The 18,988-nt window shown below is 39.5% G+C and overlaps 1 protein-coding gene across 1 annotated transcript; it reads right to left on the minus strand.

Moving 5' to 3' along the window:
- Positions 1-7,343: 7,343 nt before the first annotated feature.
- LOC109423512 (endoplasmic reticulum metallopeptidase 1) lies at positions 7,344-18,449 on the minus strand. Its single transcript, XM_019698495.3, has 6 exons — positions 18,303-18,449; positions 11,879-13,435; positions 8,491-9,015; positions 8,212-8,426; positions 7,860-8,148; positions 7,344-7,797 (listed from the first exon to the last, which is right to left on the minus strand). Exons 2-6 carry the CDS (start codon positions 13,313-13,315, stop codon positions 7,633-7,635), a joined length of 2,631 nt encoding a protein of 876 aa, XP_019554040.3. The 5' UTR covers positions 13,316-13,435; positions 18,303-18,449; the 3' UTR covers positions 7,344-7,632.
- Positions 18,450-18,988: the final 539 nt, after the last annotated feature.

The following is an 18,988-nucleotide window of genomic DNA, read 5'->3' on the forward strand; positions in this document are numbered from 1 at the left end:
TATGAAGGACTAGGGTTGTTATGAACCGCCCCGGTACGATCTAGAGCGACTGAATTCAGAGTCAGCGTTGCCGGATGAGGGTGTGCTCGATGTGGCCCCTCTGAAGGACTTCTAAAGCTAAACAGTTAAAGCAGCGATCAACAGCGCAGCCGAGAGCACTATCGGGTAGTAGTACGGATTGGCTCGACGAGGAATACAGAGCGATTTTGGAACAGAAAAACGCAGCGCGAGCGGTAATGGTGCAGCATGGAACCTGACAGAATGTGGAGCAATACAGACAGAAGCGGAAGCAGCAAACCCGCCTCTTTCAGGAGAAAAAGCGCCGGCTGGAAGAAGCGGAGTGCGAGGAAATGGAACTGCTGTGCCGTTCACAAGCAACACGGAAGTTCTACCAGAAGCGCGACGCATCCCGCAGAAGCTTTGTACCACAAGCCGAAATCTGCAGGGATAAGGACGGAAGCCTTCTGCCGGATATACTTGAGGTGATCGAAAGGTGGAATCAACACTTCGACGAGCACATGAATGGTGAAGAGAATGTAGGCACGGGGGATCAAGGCAGCTGATGAAATGACTCCGTTGGTGCAGCAGAGGTTGGGAACAAACCAACTCCCACGTTGATGGAAGTTAAGTATGCCATGCACCAACTCAAAAACAACGAAGCATCTGGTTAGGACGGTATCGCTGCAGAACTCATAAAGATCGGTCTAGAAATGTTGGCCACCTGTCTGTTACAGTACAGTACTGGTTAATGGTCAAGATCTGGGAAACCAAATAGCTACCGGAGGAGCGGAAGGAAGAGGTAATCTGCCCCACTCACAAAAAAGCAACCATTTGGAATGTGAGAACTTCAGAGCGATCACCATTTTGAATGCCGCTTACAAAGTGCTATCACAGTACAATCTTCCATCGTCGATCACCTAAAGTAAATGAGTTCGTATGAAAGAATGAAGCAGGTTCCCTTGACGGCCGGTCGACATCGGATCAGATCGGTCGGAAAATCATCCAGAAATGCCGTGAATACAAGATCCCAAGGCATCACTCATCGACTTCAAGGCGGCTTACGACGGTATCGACCAAGGTATCGACCGCACAGAGTACACAAATAAAATCCATATCAACTATCTAAGAAACAGTAAAAAATAGGTCAAAAATCAGATGAATAAAAATTGAAAACTTAGAAAATTAGAGACAACTTTCCGCTTGTACCACTTTAAATGCTGGACCCTGTAAAAACATTCCTTCTTTGCTGAAGCGTCGCTTTAATGCGTCAGACGAAGCAGAAAACAGAATCTGACATTTTGATATTAAAGATTGAATCAATAATAAACACACGAAGACAGTTCTCAGTTTGTTGTGATTCGGTTTGGATGCAAGTGTTTTGTGCATTCTCGGGTCTGATAAGCGATAACAAAATATTTGTGAATCCATTATAATAATAATTTTAGCTACTTCTTGTAAAGTGTTATAAAGTGATTTACAAAAAAGTGTTGCATCAGCAAACTATACAACGATTTTTAAAGGCAGTGCAATCAATCTGTTTGAGGGGGGTATATGTGTCGACAGTAATCAGACAAGTGGCCAAATAGTGGATTCCATCACATTCGATTGAGAAAGAAACTGCAAACGCAGTGTATTCCTGTGTGTGAAAATCGTGCTAAATTAATGCTTTATAAATAGTGAATTCCGCATTAGCCTTTTCGTGTAGTGAACAAGTGGCCAAAATGAGTGGTGAAAAATTATTCATGCGTAGCGCCAGCGAAGAGGAATCTCTTGCTGGCACACCGATAAGTAAATCACCCTCGCTTGCATCCATCCGGGAGCACTTCGATAGGGCGGAGAGCTTCTCGTCCCTATCGGCTTACGCCCCACCAGCGCCCGGCAGCGATCGTAGGAAATGTGGTAAGTACCTAAATAGGCGATATTGCTTTCTTTTATTTCGAAATACCTATATTTCAAAAAGTAGGGCCAGCCACAATTCAGCAGCAAGAGACTTTTTGGTTCCATTTGGTTCTATACCGTAAATGTGAATGAATTTGATCCCATTTGAAAGTGTACCAAAAATGCAACACGTCTGATTCATATTCTTAAGCTTATTAAACTATCATGCCCAAGAGCAAATTACATTAACATGTAATGCTAATTAATGATACTCGCTTTATTTTAATATTCTAATAAACTTTTACACATGTATAGATATTTGTTATTCTTACTAGAACATACGGAAAATTTGTCTTTGGGACCTTACTCAATAAATAGTGATTTATGTAACGAGTTCGAAAAGTGCTGATAAACCGAGTTTTGCAACGAGTTACATACATTTTTTCGTTATACAACTCATTTGAGTTGCATAATGTTCATAATGCAACTGAAATGGGTTGCATAATAAACATTATGCAAGTTTTTTTCATTATGCAACTCATTTTAGTTACATAATGACTCAGTTTGATAACATAATAATATCGAAATGAGTTACATAAAATAGAAATTATGATACTGGAATTGCATAAATTATAGTTATTTATGCGACGAATTGCAAAATTAAAATTTTTACAACACGAGTCGTACACAAGGTCGTACATTTATCCAACGAGACCTGTCGAGTTGGATAAATATGACGCGTGCTGTAAAAATAGAATTTTGAACGAGTTGCATACAATTTTTTTTTTTGCAAGGGTATGAATTGGAAGTTTGATCATTTTTTTTCAGAAATGCTTTCAGCGATTTAAAAAAAAACAATAGTTCCCAAGGATTTCTTTGAAAAATCTTTTATAACTCCTTTGGAAATTCTTCCAGGGATTCTTTTCTAAATTTCCTGGATATTCTTTCAAACATTCTTAATGAGATTCCTCAATAAATTTGTGAAAGGGTTCCAAGTTCAAGGAAGTCTTCTATGGATATTTCCAAAATGATCCTTGGATTCTTCCGTAATCTGAGGGAAAATTGATCAGCGGGGGAAAGTTGATCACTACGAGATCCACGATGCTTCAAACACTGAGGATGCTACAATTTTGTTTCAATAACTTTTGCCGTAAATTAGTTATGTGGATATTCATGAAGATTTAACGATGATTTTCATGCAAATGTCAAATCTATATATATAAAAATGCAGTGGCATACGTGGGACCGCGCATAACTTGCGAACGGAGGATCCGATTTAGGTAGTCTTAGTTTTGTTCTGTTAGTTTTCACCCAAGGAAGGTTTATGAGTCATAAAACATGGACAAATCGAGAGTTTTTGAAAATTCATTCTTCATACATTTTGAACGGGGACTTGGACTTGGCTTAAGACTTGAAACGTCAAAAAACGCAGTAGGCAAGACAAAGTTTGCCGGGGTCAGCTAGTTTTATGTAAAAATAATGATTTTTTTCGGATTTGAAAGATTTTTTTTTTTTAAATACAGCCTCCTATCAACACCTTATATATCGTATGGCTAGAAAAATTTTTCAATCAACCATGGTAGGCATATTTATCTTAGCTTTGAGTGAAAATTCAGGTTAGCATATCATATTTGTTTGAAAAATCATATTTATCACGAAAATCGAACGATTTTCAAGGAAATTTCCTATATATAGGCGTTTTATGCGGGCAATCTGTATCTGACTTTTTTATTCACTACTTACGAAATAGGGTCTGGGATCATTTGGGCAGGAGCACCTATTTTGGGCTCTTACTTCTATAACTCAGTTAAATTCGAACCGATTGACTTGAATTTTCGCACATAGCTAAATACTGTGCGTATCTGATCGTGTCTCATAACTCAATGTCTTGAAAATTGTCTGAGTTATAGTAGCAAGTGTCCAAAATAAGTACTTCTGAACAAATGGTCCCAGACCTTACAAAAGATGTGAGATTTTTGAAATCTTCCAATCTTAGAATTTTATGTCATTGGTTGATGAACTTCAAAGTTTTCACATTTGACGCATCGAATATTGTTTTCATTATGTTGCATATATTGGTAAGAATTTTGTTAACGAAGCTTGATAAAAGTCCCTTCGGCTTGCCCTTCGGATCATGCACGTAGTACCAGATTTGAAGGAAAATAGACAAAAAAAGATCATCTAGGAGAAGAGATTATGGTTCTTCAAGAATTCGGTCCTAAAATCTAACAAGATTTCTTTCCAGAAACTCCATCGACGGCTTTTTCAAAAATTCTTCCAGGCCTGTTAAGAAATTTCTCCGGGGCTTCTTTAAATTTTCTCTCACGTTTTCTCCAGAAATGTTTACCAAGTTTTCTTTGGTAGATTTCCATGGGTTCCTTCTGAAATCAGGAATTACTTAAGAAATCATTCTACTGATACGATAGCAAAGTTCTATGATAATTTATCCACAGATTTTTTCATAATTTTCTTCAGGGATTCCTTTAAGAATTCCATCAAAGATTCTTCCATTCTTCCAGTAGTTTCATCAATAAATCTTGCAGAAATCCTTTTAAAATTCGTTTAGGTATTTCTTCATGAAGTACACCAGACATTTATTTAGCAATTGATTGGGATTCCATTTAAAATTTCCGCATGAATGTGCCCAGGAATTTCTTCAGTGATTTATCCAGAAAATCCTTCAGAAATTCCTCCAGAGATTATTATGTTATTACTTTTAGTGATTTAGTAAAGTACATATTCCTTTTAAGGTTCATGCAGGAGTTCATACAATGATTCCTTAAGGTTTTCCTCCAGATATTCTTTTAGGTATATTAACAAACACTTATCTAGGCGTTTTACAGGTATGCCTACTGGATTTTTTTTTTCAAAAATTCGTCCATATATTGCTCCAAGAATACTTTCACAAAATCCTACAATATTATTAAAATACTAGCTGTCCCGGCAAACGTCGCACTGCCTGCCTACTATGTTGTTGACATGCAATTTTGGACTTTTGGAGAGAATTGGCCCGTAAAAGTGAATATTTGTGATATACACCATTCTATTTTTATTTATATAGAGTTGTTCAGATTTTTTTTAAATTGCCAAAAGAACTTTTCTAAGAATTCCACTAAAGGTTTCTCGAGAAGGTATTTCCCCATGCTTCTGGAAGAACTCTGCAAGTAATTCTAAGGAGAAATTGCTTGCAAAATTTCTGAAGAGATTCCTGTCTATAGAAATTTCTACATACACCACAGAAAAAGGTGGAATTCTTGAAGAAATCCCTCAATTAATTTCTGAGGGATCACTGGAGGATTTTCTGAAGGAATCATTGGAAGAACTCCTGAAGATTCTTCTGAAGGAATACTAAGAAAACTTTCTTATACAATTTCTGAAGAGATTTGTTCACAAAAAAATCCCTAAACTAATACCCGGAGAAATTTCTGAAGCAAATCCTGCAGATGAAAATCCTGTATTAATTCTTGAAAAAAAAAATCACCGAAAAAATTGAAAGATGAGATAAAGTTTTAAAGAATACCTGGAAGAACTGGAGAAGCCTCTGCAGTTGTGCTTAGAAATATTTCGTGAAACATGCTATGAATACATTCTAGAGAAATTGTTCAGAGAATTCTTTGACGAAAAATAACTGGAGGAACTTCCAGAAGAATCTTGAAAACTCTCAAAAGGAATTTCCTAATATATGCCCAAGAAAATCCCTGAAAAAAATTAAGTAATACCTGAAGGAAACTAGAGAAATTCAAACAATGATTTCTGAAAAATCTGAATTTCTTAAGGAAACCCCAAGAGAAATTTCTGAAAGAATCTCCAGTTTTTTGTGAAAAAAAATCTCCTGAAATTACAACTTTTAAAGAAGCGTTTGTGAAAATCCTTGTCAATATTTGTGAAGGAATTCCATCAAAAATGTTTGAGGAATACAAGCAGAAATTTAGGTAGCAATCCTTGAAGGAATTTCCAAAAGAATCCCTTAAGGAATTTCTGAAAGAATTTCTAAGGAAACCCGTGCATCAATTCCAAGTTTTTTTTCTAATCTGCTGAAATTTTCAAAGAAATGCATGAACACGGACAGGAATGCATTCAAAAATAAATCTTTCGAGGAATTCTTGCCCAAATCATGGTGTCATATCCTGTAAAAATCTTCTTTCTGTAAAAATTCAAGAAAAAAAATATAAGTTCTCAAAGAATCTCCAATGAATTTCTGATGGTGTCTGTGCAAGTATTTGTTAAGAGTTTTCTAGGATTTTTAAGAATTCTTGCTGAGTTCATAAAAAAGAAATCCAACCAGAACGTCCCTTCCACGATAATTACAGAAAAATTTCGTGAAATAATAATGCTTGGAGGGGTTCTCTCGGAACAATTCTAAATTAGGCGTAATAGTGAAGTTGTTTCCTTGGGAGCGTACCTTGGGGCGCAAAAATTTAGTGACCTTGAGTAAGCATGCTGCAGATCTTATTTTTTTTGTTTATTTGTTTATTTGTTTTTTACTATCAACAGGCTAACTTATGCCCTAATGATATTGGATCTACATAAAATCAATTTAAAATTATTCCTAAGTACTGCCCTTGACAGGCGAAACCGTCAGCAACCCTATTGAAAAGTCTAAGAAGGCCACCAAGGGACCCGTAAGCGGCATAGTTCGTGCGACGGACAGGAATTTCCAAAAACCGGTGGTTTCGTAGAGCTCTACTTTGCACATGCAGTTGGATGTTGGTCAGCAAAATCGGGCAATCGATCCTTGATGTTAACACATCTGAGATGAACAGAGCTCGGGCCACATTCCGACGAATCGCTAAACTGTCCAAATGGATGAGTTGACAACGACTCTCGTAACTGGGTAGACGAAACGGGTCTCTCCATGGAAGGCGTCGGAGAGCGAAACGGATGAACCTTCGTTGTACAGCTTCAATTCTATCCACTCCGTTACAGTAGTACAATACTCTAAAGCTGAGCGCACCAGAGAGCAATACAACTGCTTCAGGCAATAGATGTCGGTGAATTCTTTCCCGACACGGAACAGGAAGCCGAGGTTTCTGGACGCCTTTCCGACAGCATACGATATGTGCTGCTGAAAAGACAACTCACTATCCAGCTGCACGCCTAGATCCTTAATGCAATTTGTCCTTTCAATGGAAGTGCCGAAGAGATCGTAATTGAACTGCAAAGAATCCTTTTTCTGCGAGAAAGTTATAACGGCACATTTGTTGGGGTTCACTTTCATCCGGTTTGTAGCGCACCACTCTGCAAAATTAATTAGCTGTTGCTGGAGAAAGCGGGCATCGGCAGGCGAACTAATTTGAAAATAAATTTTCATTTCGTCGGCGAAGGACAAGCGAGGAACCTTCAATTTCTTATTAACATCATTAACATATTTTACCGTGACAGCTGAGTACTGGCTGTAGAACCTATACTCCAAACCTACACATCAATAAATAGATTATTTTTGGTTATATTCTGTTACAGTTTATAACGAAAACAGCTACTGTAATTGCTCTAAATTCCAAGAACTGCATTCCAAGCTAATTTGGACGACCTATAATGTCCCAACAATTAATACACGTCTCTATTGGTCTGCAAAAAGGTTCAGTGAACGAACATGATTGGTTATGCAACATTACTCAATGTAGTAGCTGGCTACTGAACTCCAGGATAGCTTGTCTGAAGGTTGCAAAAACTGTCACATTTTTTTCCATAAACTTCTTGGTTATTTTATTTTCCTGCAAGACAACTTTTTATTTACAACATTTGAACATTTTTTTACAGTGTTAGCATATTGACAACTGCTACGGACGGAACAACGTGCGCCCATGATGGAAACTTTTGCAATAGCTGCTTGAATTCTTCGGTATACATCTCGTGATACTCCCAGTACTTCGTCACTACTCCCATTTCAGCTAAAAATCCCTCGTGGTTTGCGCTTGTCTGAAAAAATAATGGACTTTTGATTTCTAACCATCTAAAACGGCTATGCATCCTCGACTTACCGCAAAATCCATCGTGATGTTCCACGGCCCACTCGGCACACCGTGTGTTATGTAGGCGAAATATCCTTCCTGACCATTGAATGTTACCGGCGGAGGAATGAACTCATGCAGGCTCCATGCAACCAATTCCACTCCGGGTTTAGTTCCAATGAAAATTGCTGACTGCAGGCTACCTTCGGCCTTGAATCGAATCCTCCGCAGCTGTTCGCTGAGTTGGTTGGTTTCTTCGTACGCTAGCGTGAACATATTGTGCGTTTCTGGCGGTCCTTGAGCAGGTTGCCAAAAGTGCCTGGAGTGTATGGACATTTTAACTTCATTATTGTCACAGTTTTCAGGGCTTTGATGAACTTACTTGAAGTGAGCTTGTCGCCACATGGCATCAAATGGGATTCCACAGAAAAATTCATTGGTACAGGTGTCCATCTTTTCCACCGGCACGAAACTGTCATCAGAAACAATGTACTCCTGCAAGGTTCGTCCGCCGTTCTGATCTTGAACTTCAAATAGGAATCCTTGGTCCATGTGCCTCAGTAGTCCAAGTTCGTCATGGAATAGACGGAATGTATGCTGAAATTTTTTAAATGTTGTAAGCTGAAACAAATGGACTTCAACATAGAGAATCGATACTCACCGTAACAAGATGTCGTTGAGTCGTGGGATTTGCATTAGACGCATCTCGATACGGGAATCCAATTGGGGTGCAGCATGCTAGCAATAACGCTACCAGCGACACAGCTGAAAAGCTAGCTGTTATTTTCAAAGGTTGTTTCACGAGCCTCAACAGCGGCAACAGATAGCTGCAGCTCAGTAGAACCCCTATGGCAGCAACGATTCCAATGATCGTGTCAGGATTGACTACGGTCCCCGATCGTCCCGTAATCGGAACGAATAGGTTCACGAAAATTATGTAGTAAAACGAGCTGCACACGATGGCAATGAACTGAACCGACAGATGCAGGAAGATCCACTTCCGGACCGTTCGTTGAAGTCCACCGACAACCGTTGGGATCGTCGACGCTAGCGAACACATCTGAAGCACCATGAAGATGTAAGCGCTGCGGAGCCCAGCAAAGGTGAAGCACAGGCTTATCATACTCCAAAAGAGGTTGACTCCGATTAGCCTGGCCTGAGTAATCATCCCCGTGGACAATGTGCTCTGTAAAGATGTTTCCAGATATAAAAGGGTCAAACCATGATATGCATACATAAATGGAGTTACCGTAAAGTGATAAAGCTTTGATAGTCTGAACCATGTTTCCTAATAACTATAAATCTAGATCTCAAGAAATAGTAGCTTCCCAATCAGCATTACCAACGCACCGAGGGCTCTGGAAGCAATGATAATGACAAGGATGCACCCATCGCGCAGCTCGAATGCGAGTTCGACTGCCCAAGCCACAAAGTCAAGATCATCATAACCTATACACTCAGGAAGGTCAGAAGAAAATTTTCAGTTTAGCGCTTACCAACTGACGAGCGAAAACGGACTATGACTCATCAATGTCGCTTCTAAGAACATGGTCATACATAACCTTTTAGCAACATAGCCTAGACCACGTTCTGATTGATGGACCACCAATATGTTCTGCTTGATTCTTCTACATTATCGACATCAGGACTTATGGTGGCGCCCCGACTACCCTACCTGTCCTAACTAACAACCTGTTGGTGGTCAAACTACACCCAATACTTTCCAGGATGTCACAGAATCTGGAGGCAGCGTTGCCATACGAGGCCGAGCTCAATGTGCTTCCTCTAGAAAATCGCCGGAATACAGTAAAAGCAGCCATTAAGATACGTGGGTCGGAGTCGACGGCATGGATGGTTCGATGAGGATTGCCGATCGATTTTGAAGGAGAAGAACGAAGTGTAATTCTGCAGCATGGAACCCGGCAAAACCAACAAGGAAGCTGGTAAGGATGGTATCGCAGCAGAACTCATCCAGGTGATCCCAGTAAAGTTGGCTACTAATCTGAACCGGCTGATAGTCAGGATCTATCAGCTGCCGGAAGAAAACGGAAATCTGCCACATTCACAAGACAGGTGATACAGCCCTAGACCGCTGTTATCAGAGTTGCCTTTTTCCCGTTCATTACCAAAGCACAAAGATTTGGGGTTAATCATTGACTCTAAGACAAGATTAATGCGTTTCTCCAACGGTCGAGAGCTGTCCTAGACATGTACTTGCGACATAGGAAAGAAAGATTAGTTGGACACCTAAAAAAGTTGTAGAGACCTCCACGTCCTCTAAGGCCTAGGAGTCACAAGAATTTGGGTGTTGTTAGTGGAAGGTTAAAGTCCAAAGCTTACGTTTGGTCAACATTTAGGCACCGAAATTTTAAAATCTTTAAAAATGATTTGTAGGAAAAAACAATAAAAAAAATGTATACAAAATCCAAGCCTAGAGATGAAATTGTTGACTTCTATTCGCGTCTGCCGGACATCCCGTAGCAATTTTACCCAAAATCACTCAAAACAAACACGAAAATGAAGACGAGTTCCAGCACCCCGAAAGAAATAATGCAAACTTTTACAAATTATCCTATTCAACACTACGTGATCAGCTAAATTGTCTGGTAAGAAAACCAGTCGATTTAACATCACCACCAGCCGTTTTTTAATTTGGCCGGCCATATTCAAAACAACGTGGAATAAGGAAAACGCGTGACAAAAGGTTTTGAAAACGCTGCCGCTCGCTTGCACAGTCTGCCACGATCAGCGATCAATGGTTTCAATGTTGGTTACAAAATGCTGTCCCGGATCATCATCCGTCGTCTCTCACCTAAAACAAATATAATCGTTGGAACTTATCAAACTGACTCCATCGACAGCCATCATCATTGGCACACCTTCGACGGCCATCATCAATGACACAACCAGGGATGGGACCATTCATTTGCAAAGAGTTACATTCACTTGCTATTATCTCAGTTCAGAAGCATGCTATCGAAAAACAATGTATGGATGAATTTGACGTTGTAGTTTTATCTGAAAGTTTGCCGAATAACATTGGGGTCGCACACGCATACCAAAGTCGTGAGCGAGCTGTGAAGGCAACTCTCCACGCGGTGAATGTAAATTACATTCACGCCTGGAGAGTTGCGTTTGCTGCCTTCTGTTGACTTAACTATTGATTCTACGCTAATATAATCTTCTACAAAGTTTCAGGGAAAACAAAAATGAAAAAGTGTTTCATACATTGATTGTTGCTGCGATGTTTCTGAAGCGAGTTAACAGCAAGTGAATGTAAATGATTGCAAATGAATGATCCCATCCTTGGACACATCCACACTACAACCTTCACCATACGGCAAATCTTACAGAATACCATGTCCCAACGAATCATCTGTGCATCATTTTCACGGCGGTATACGGACAGGGTCGATCGAATCGAACTATGGCAAATCATGGACGAGAACGGTTTTCCGGAGAAACTGGACAGAGTGATCAAAACCAGGATTGACGGTGTGCGGGTAAGGGTTTCGGGTGAACTATGGACCATGCTCGAGGAGGACCTGCAAGTACTCGGAGAGCGACACGTGCTGAGGAAGATCTTCGGTTGTGCGCAGGACAACAGTGTGTGGCGGTGAAGAATAAGCCACGTGCTTGGTGCACTGTACGGCGAACCCAGAGCATACAAAGCCGAAGAGATACGGTAGGCAGAGTATGTTCCAATAATGCCGTACAACAACCCTGCAAAGGTGGCGTTCACTTTTAATTCGGTTGGCGCAAGAAGAGATGGAGTGCAAAAAGCACGGCGAGCATTGGGCCTGAACGAGGATTGACAATGGTAGTCGCAAAGCGTGTTATGGCGTAGGTACTATTGTTGATCATGTGTTAGCCATACACATTGATAGAAGCAATAAGCTAAACTTGCATGATTTTTCAATTGGATTGTTTTTTGAATCTAAAGTTAAGTGAAATACATTACATCATGCATTAGATAAACATCCTGAAAAGTTATCATTGCTCATTTGACGGTAAACTTCGCTCATAAAACCAAACATCCATTGACTTACCTTTTTATTTTTGAAGAATGCATTGAAAAACATTTGCATCAAACAGTGGCTTGCCAATGCAGGTGCACAGTAGATTCCTAGTATCAACCAAGTGTTGCTGTACCATGTCATCACTCTATCTAACGCTTCCAACTGCCGGGCGATAGCGGCGCAGGTCGTTACGCTGAGTAACGCTCCCAGCAAAACACTCGAAAATCCGTACAACGCTTCGGTCCTAATTGCCTTATTTGCCTGATTACCTGCAGCTGCCGATAAACCTAGATATGGTATCAGCACGGCTAGTAGGGCTACCGTTGCATTGATTAGCGTTGCCACCCGCATAGAATATTTTACGAAAAACAATCCTAGAAAATCAAAGAACACGGTATTTGACCCCGGTTCAGCGTTGTTTGCTGATAAGTGTTCAGAATTAGCCATTTCACGAGTTAAAGCCAGCACGTTATCTCCAGTGCGCTGTAAAACGGGCAACGATAGGTAGTCCAATGAATCGTACTTAGTGTGATAACGATATCCATGCAAGAAATGAGCCAAGTCCATTCCAGGTATGTTGCCATAGTCGCGGAAAATCCTGAAATCCGTATCAGACGGAATAAGTTTGGTGTGGAACAGCTCTTCAGCCATTGCTTGCGCGAACGGATGTCTAACAGACTTAGCGTAGGCATCTATCATCCACGGACTGTTTGGTCCGGTTTGGAACAGTACTTCTTTTCCTCCGGATCCTGCAGACTCCAAATTCAGGAAGGCTTTCACATCTTTTGCCCATTTATGCTGAGTGATGAAACCATGAGATGCTTGAAGCAATGTCTCCTCTGCTCCGTTGAACAGAAATATGATCGAATGTCTATTTTCATCCGGTAGCCTAGACATAACTCTCAAAATTTCCAGCATAACTGCACAACTTGCTACGTCATCACTTGCTCCAGGACTGCTCGGCACCGTATCGAAATGGCAATTTAGCAGTAAAGCATCGTCACTTTTACCTTTCAATTTCACTACAATGTTCTGAACATTGCGATATATAGTCGTCATTGATGATCCATAAAATGTAAAGTTGAACGCTCCTGTGACGACCTGGTTCTCCATGATCACTTCTTGATTAACGTGTTTGGTCGCCTGTATTGTTTCAATCTCACGTTTGAAAATTCCAACTGCCAACTCATCATTTGCCTTAGATCCAGCGACCCTTGGACCCAGATCGGTGAAACTCTTCAGATTGTCCCACGCACGCTCAGCAATAAATGCCACAGGGTATCGCTCCAAGTCGGCCACAGTCAAAGCCTCCGGTAGATTAGTTAGGAAATAGTTCGTCACTGATCCAGCGGCCAACACGAGAGCCACAACGACAATACCGTACCATGCACTAACGTGGTGAATGTTATTTGTATCATGGTCGATATTGAAATACACTGTTTTGGGAATTTTCTTCGGCTTCGGCATGGTATTCTGTTCAGTGGCAGGTTTGGAACCAGACTGACGCTCGAACGTAGATAGATTAGGTCTCAATGCTCCGTCGAGAACAAGTCCTTATCGCAAAGATAACATTCGGTCATATTTAGCCTGTACATATAAACGAAGAAGTGATTTTTTGTCAATGATTTCGAATAAGCGTAATCCGATCGAGTATGCGAATGCATAATACAACACCACGCCATTGTATTGCATACGATTACTATTTTTATGAATAAAGATCTTTCTTAGCTTAGTAGAAAGTTGCGGTCATGTTGGATAGAATTATGCAGAGGCTGAGTTTACAATCTAGTTCTGTTGAAACGATTTTTTCTTCCCTAGCTTCGTTTAGACATAAATTCCAAAACGCGAAGTTAAGTTCTATATTTCGTATTATGTTTTCATACACTTACTTGTTATGTGATCCCTAAAAAACTTGATTATACAAATGAAGATTTTACCTAAATAAATTCATCACTTATGTGGAATCAGGGTTTCCGTCCTAGATTCTTTCAAGGTTTTTTTTTCAGCATTCTTTCCGGGTATCCAATGATATTCAGGGAATTTCATCGGAATTCCTTCCGAGATTCCATCCGCCCCACCTGGGATTCTTCCCGGAGTTCCTTCACCTGGGATATCTTCATTGATTTCTCACGGGATTTCTTTAGCAATTTCTCTTTAAAAATGGTGTTCCTCACAGGATATTATCGATTTTTATACCAGACTGTATTCATTGATTTCTGTCGTGCTTCTTTCGAGAATTTCTTGTTGGAGGTGATACACAAATTATGTCACACAAAAATCGACCATTTTCAACCCCCCCTCCCCCACATCTCACACTTTTTGTATGAAACCTAAAAAAAAAAGTTTGGGTCGTCACGTTACGCGAAACCCCCCCCCCCTCCCCCCTTAAAGCATGACGTAATTTGTGCATGACCCCCTGCATTTTTATTGGGATTCCTGCATAGATCATTTCCAGGTTTCCTTTGGAGATACCTGTTGGAATTCATTCTGCGATTCCTCCTGGATTTTGTCAAAAATTTCTGCAGGATTTTTTTTTAATTCCTTTATGAATTCTTTCCGAGATTATTTCAGAGAATACTTCTGAGTTTATCTCGCGATTCCTTTCGGGTTATTCCCGATATTCCATCAGAGATTTCTCCTGGATTTTGCCCAGGGGCGGATGGTTCTCTCATGGATTTTGGGTTTCATATGAATTTCTTGCGGGTTTCTTTCAGGTATTCTTTTCAGAATTCCTTCCATGATTCAAAGAATTTCATTTAGAGATTCTTTTGGGAATTCCTTGTTTTTATTCCTTTTTTGCGTGACTGCTTCTGATCCTCCTCTTCTTGGCGTAACGTCCTCACTGGGACAAAGCCTGCTTCTCAGCTTAGTGTTCTATGAGCACTTCCACAGTTATTAACTGAGAGCTTCCTCTGCCAATGACCATTTTGCATGTGTATATCGTGTGGCAGGCACGAAGATACTCTATGCCCAAGGAAGCCAAGGAAATTTCCTTTACGAAAAGATCCTGGACCGACCGGGAATCGAACCCGTCACCCTCAGCATGGTCATGCTGAATACCCGTGCGTTTACCGCCTCGGCTATATGGGACTGCTTCTGATATTCCTGTTAGGATTTCTCTCGGGATGTTTTCTGAAACTGGATTCCTCTAGATACTTTTCCAGGGATTTCTGCCAGGAGTAACATGTAGGAAGGTCTATTAGATGATGTTACGAGCTATGTATAAAGTTGAAAAAATATGCTACAAAGGGCAACAGAATGTCAAAAATAGAAAACAAAAAAGGCGACGCCATTCCGTCATTCATGAATTCTCTCTTATGAAAACATCCTGAATCGACCGGAAATCAAACTAAGGTACTCTCAACTCTTAATGAAAGAAAAAGTTCTTATAGTATCAAATAAGCATGTGGGTGAGAAAGATAAACAAGAGAAATGAGTATGAGATTTTGAGAACCCATATTAAAAAGAGTTCTTTGGTACTTTACCATAGACTTTCAATTTTATCGTAAAACCACCGACGTAACACTCTAATCGTCCCATCGTATAACGATTTAACTACCAATTCAAAGGGGGTTTCACTGGAAGAAGGTTTGAAGGAACTTAAATAAAGTTTAAGGGAAGTCTACTGGTGTCTCAGGAAGGTGTTTACTGAGTGCTTTCAAGGCATTTTGAAATATTTCAGTGGTTTAAGTGGTGCTCCAGTGCTTTATATAAGGTAATCTCTGGGAGTTTTCTGAAGAATTTCAAGTCATTTTGGTGAATTTCAGATGGATTTAGTCGAGCAGAACTGGAAAAGCTCTTTTCTGCAGAATGATCAACAAATTGAAAAAAATGAGGTTGTCCTATTGTTATAATTGGGAAAACGATTAATCTGACATTCTTGTTTTTTTTTCAATTTGTTGATAGTTTTGAGAAAAGGTGCTATTTCAGTTCTGAAAATTATACATGAGGAGTTTAATAGCGTTTCAAGCCGTTTCGAAAGGTTTCTAAGGATATAAATGAGCTTCAGTACAGTTCAAGGTAAATCTACGAAGGTTTCAGGGATTATCTGAACCCCCTATTTTTTAAAACATTTCAGAGTTCATGAGAAATCGCCCGAAAATTCCTCACGAAGTCTGCATGAAAACCTTGTATTCTGAGGGATTTTAAGGCGTTCAGAGTGGTTTCAAGGGTTTTCAGAGGTCTCCAAGAGGCTTCAGTAGAGTTATAGGGTAGTCAATGGGGGGCATACAAGGGTTTTCAGGGGAGTTCAAAGACTTTTCAAGACGATTCGGTGGATTTTGGGGGTGAGTACAATTCTTATTCGTATTACAGCGAGAGACCACTAGTTACACTTGTAGATTCGATGGCATGCACTCAAGAGAGTTTTAAAATACCCTATGCAGTTATTGAATTCACAGCTTGACCGAACAAATTTCCATGAAGCTGTGTAATTATGTCCGTAGTTCATAGTGCTTCAAATGATGCATTGTGGATCTAATGTACTCTTGGATACCTTGTATACCTTGGATGTACTCTTTGATACCCTTAGACTCTCTGCGCTCCAACTTATTAAACTTGCCTTTAACGTCAATAATTCCCCCTCCGCTCCTTTCCGATAAACGTAAAGCATTGTATTTTTTTTCTTTCCTGGGTCCTCGAAACTTTCATATTTTTGGCTGATAGGTTTACAAAGGCTATTATCGGCAGAGTTATTCTCTTCGTCATGGTTTTTTTTTGTCGGCCAAATTGCCTGAAACTTGATCGTATGATGTCATCGTCAACATTGAAATTTCAAATGCAGTTTTCTCGCTCTAAACATAGATTTTTGTAATGTAAATGTATTCACTGTATTCCAGATTGAGAATAGAAAACAGTGATTACAATTTCTTTAGCAACACTAATGTTTTGAACAAAAAAACTGCTTTAAACATTTCAATGATGAACATAATATCAATGACGACTTCTTTTACCTTAAAGTGTATTTTTTTCAATCTTTGAAAAAATATTGTTTTGTTCTTCTTTAAGATGTTATTGTGTCTTTTGTATTAAATCGAAACAATCAACACATTTCACATTTTTTCCATTTATTCTTTCATAGTGAAATTGTTTGTGAATTGAATACACTCTTTAAAAATTGTCATTATAATTGCACGGCAAATGAAAATTTCCATGAACAAGTTTTAAAATAAAATTACATCAACCATAATCAGACGATCTCAAAATGTTTTCGTCCTAAACAATCGGTATCTTAAAAATGCTTAGAGAAAAAATTAAAATCAACTTCCCAAAATCGTGAATAAAAAAGAATCTCTGCCCAAAACATATATTGAAATTGATTTAACTAGTAAGATATTGGGGTTAATATGACCCAGACAGGCACGCTGAACGTGCACTACGCCATTGTGCGAAAATTCTTACATCCTAGGAGTGTTAAAATAATGCTTTGTGTTTGACCCAAGAATCGATGTCTCACTTGCAAAAATAAATTTTCCATTGTACAAGACGCCTTCGACTAGAATTAATAAAAAGTGATCAAATTCATTCCAGTTTACGGTACTCTATCATTACACTTAACTAAAGCCTAAATTGAAGCATTTACTGTTTAATATGCAACGACACTGTCACTACAATAAATGCATCCGAGTGTTAACCGAATGCTTCTCTGTCATCGATGATGAAGCAAATACGAGAAGGGTAGCGATTCAACAACATTCGCAAAATAAAAATATCAAAACAAAACGAACGTGAACAGTCGGTGAGCGTGGGTGGCAAAACTAGCAACCGGCGCCCGCCAAGTCACGTCTACTCGGTCTCATGCAGTAAACTCCTCCTAGCCTTTCCACACTTGATGCCATGCTGTGCCCAATGTACACACATGGATGAAGGCATGCGTACAGACGGCTAGCTCACTGGTGTTGGTGGAAAGCGTTGGAAAACTCACCAGTGTCAGACCAGGAAAAATCGATAAACGATTCGCAAAGTTGCAGACGTCTGATCCTGCTGTGAACAGTTGCAAATTCGGATTTTAATAAAGTTACTACGCATTTTATCAAATGCATCAACCATAGACATGATGTCGGGACAGAGTGAATGCGATAATTGAACAAGATTGACTGATATGTGCTTCTATTTGCTCGAAAGTGTCAACTGATAATCGCTCCCGCACGACAAAGAACTGAGTGAGGATTGATTTAGTCTCTTGCTGCTGGACCTAACAAAACTATCACAATCGTACTGGCTAAGCCCTGAATATCACTCAGAAGATCAGCCCAAAACGTAGTTTGTTTCACGAATGAAAACCCAATTATCACAATCCAACCTACGCCTAAAATTGCAATAGTGCAGTTTGCAATATGCCACCTTACTGTGCATGAGTCATACACAAAGAGTGCATCTGGCTGTGTCTGCTAGTGTCTGTGGCCGTGGTGTGCGATCGGATCAAAAACAAACATTATCCCCAGGATATACGTACGTGAATAGTGTCACAGCAGATACCAAGTGATTGCAGCTATAACGTGTGCCGGAGTTGTTAATAGACTTCCACGGATCAGAGAAAAACAAAAATTTTCACCACGAATCGTAATGTAAGTATAACGTAGAAGTATGTACTATGGGTAAGTGCGTTATTCCTTACACAAAGAGTTTATGCCGATAAAGAAAAATGTACACTCTGCTAAGACGTTTTATTGTGGCGTTACAATTTACATATTGGATTTTCTATCATGTATATATACTGTATAATATCTAGTCTATATTTTATACTACTAAACTAACCGATTACTTACCCCAATTATAGCAAATTTTTCAATTGTGTTGTGGTTAGTTTTCCCCAGAAGGTTCTCCCAACATTTCCAATTTTAGAGCTATAGTTCTAAATTTTTATATTTAAGAGATTTCATTGCGATGCTAGCAAGCAAGAGTTAACCCTCTAATACCCAAATTTTTGATTTTGTTCTAAATATCATTTTTCGTCATCTAAAATCGATTTAAACATGATTTGAAAGATGATTCTTTTAAATTCTCGATTTCGTGAATTTCAGTTTTTGATTTTTCTAATTTTTATTTTTGAACATCCCCACACTTTAATATTTTTCCTGGAAGCCAATTTGGGGTACGGAGTTTTTGAGATGAAAACATTTTGAGATTTTATGATTATTG

This window comes from Aedes albopictus, chromosome 1, assembly GCF_035046485.1.
Source record: "Aedes albopictus strain Foshan chromosome 1, AalbF5, whole genome shotgun sequence".
NCBI lineage: Eukaryota > Metazoa > Arthropoda > Insecta > Diptera > Culicidae > Aedes > Aedes albopictus.

Coding starts and splice junctions, on each gene's coding strand:
- LOC109423512 (XM_019698495.3), bottom strand. CDS start 13,315: ATGCCGAAGCCGAAGAAAATTCCCAAAACAGTGTATTTCAATATCGAC. Junction 9,016..11,878: donor CATTCTTCAAAAATAAAAAG/GTAAGTCAATGG, acceptor ACATCTTTACAG/AGCACATTGTCCACGGGGAT. Junction 7,798..7,859: donor ACATCACGATGGATTTTGCG/GTAAGTCGAGGA, acceptor TTATTTTTTCAG/ACAAGCGCAAACCACGAGGG.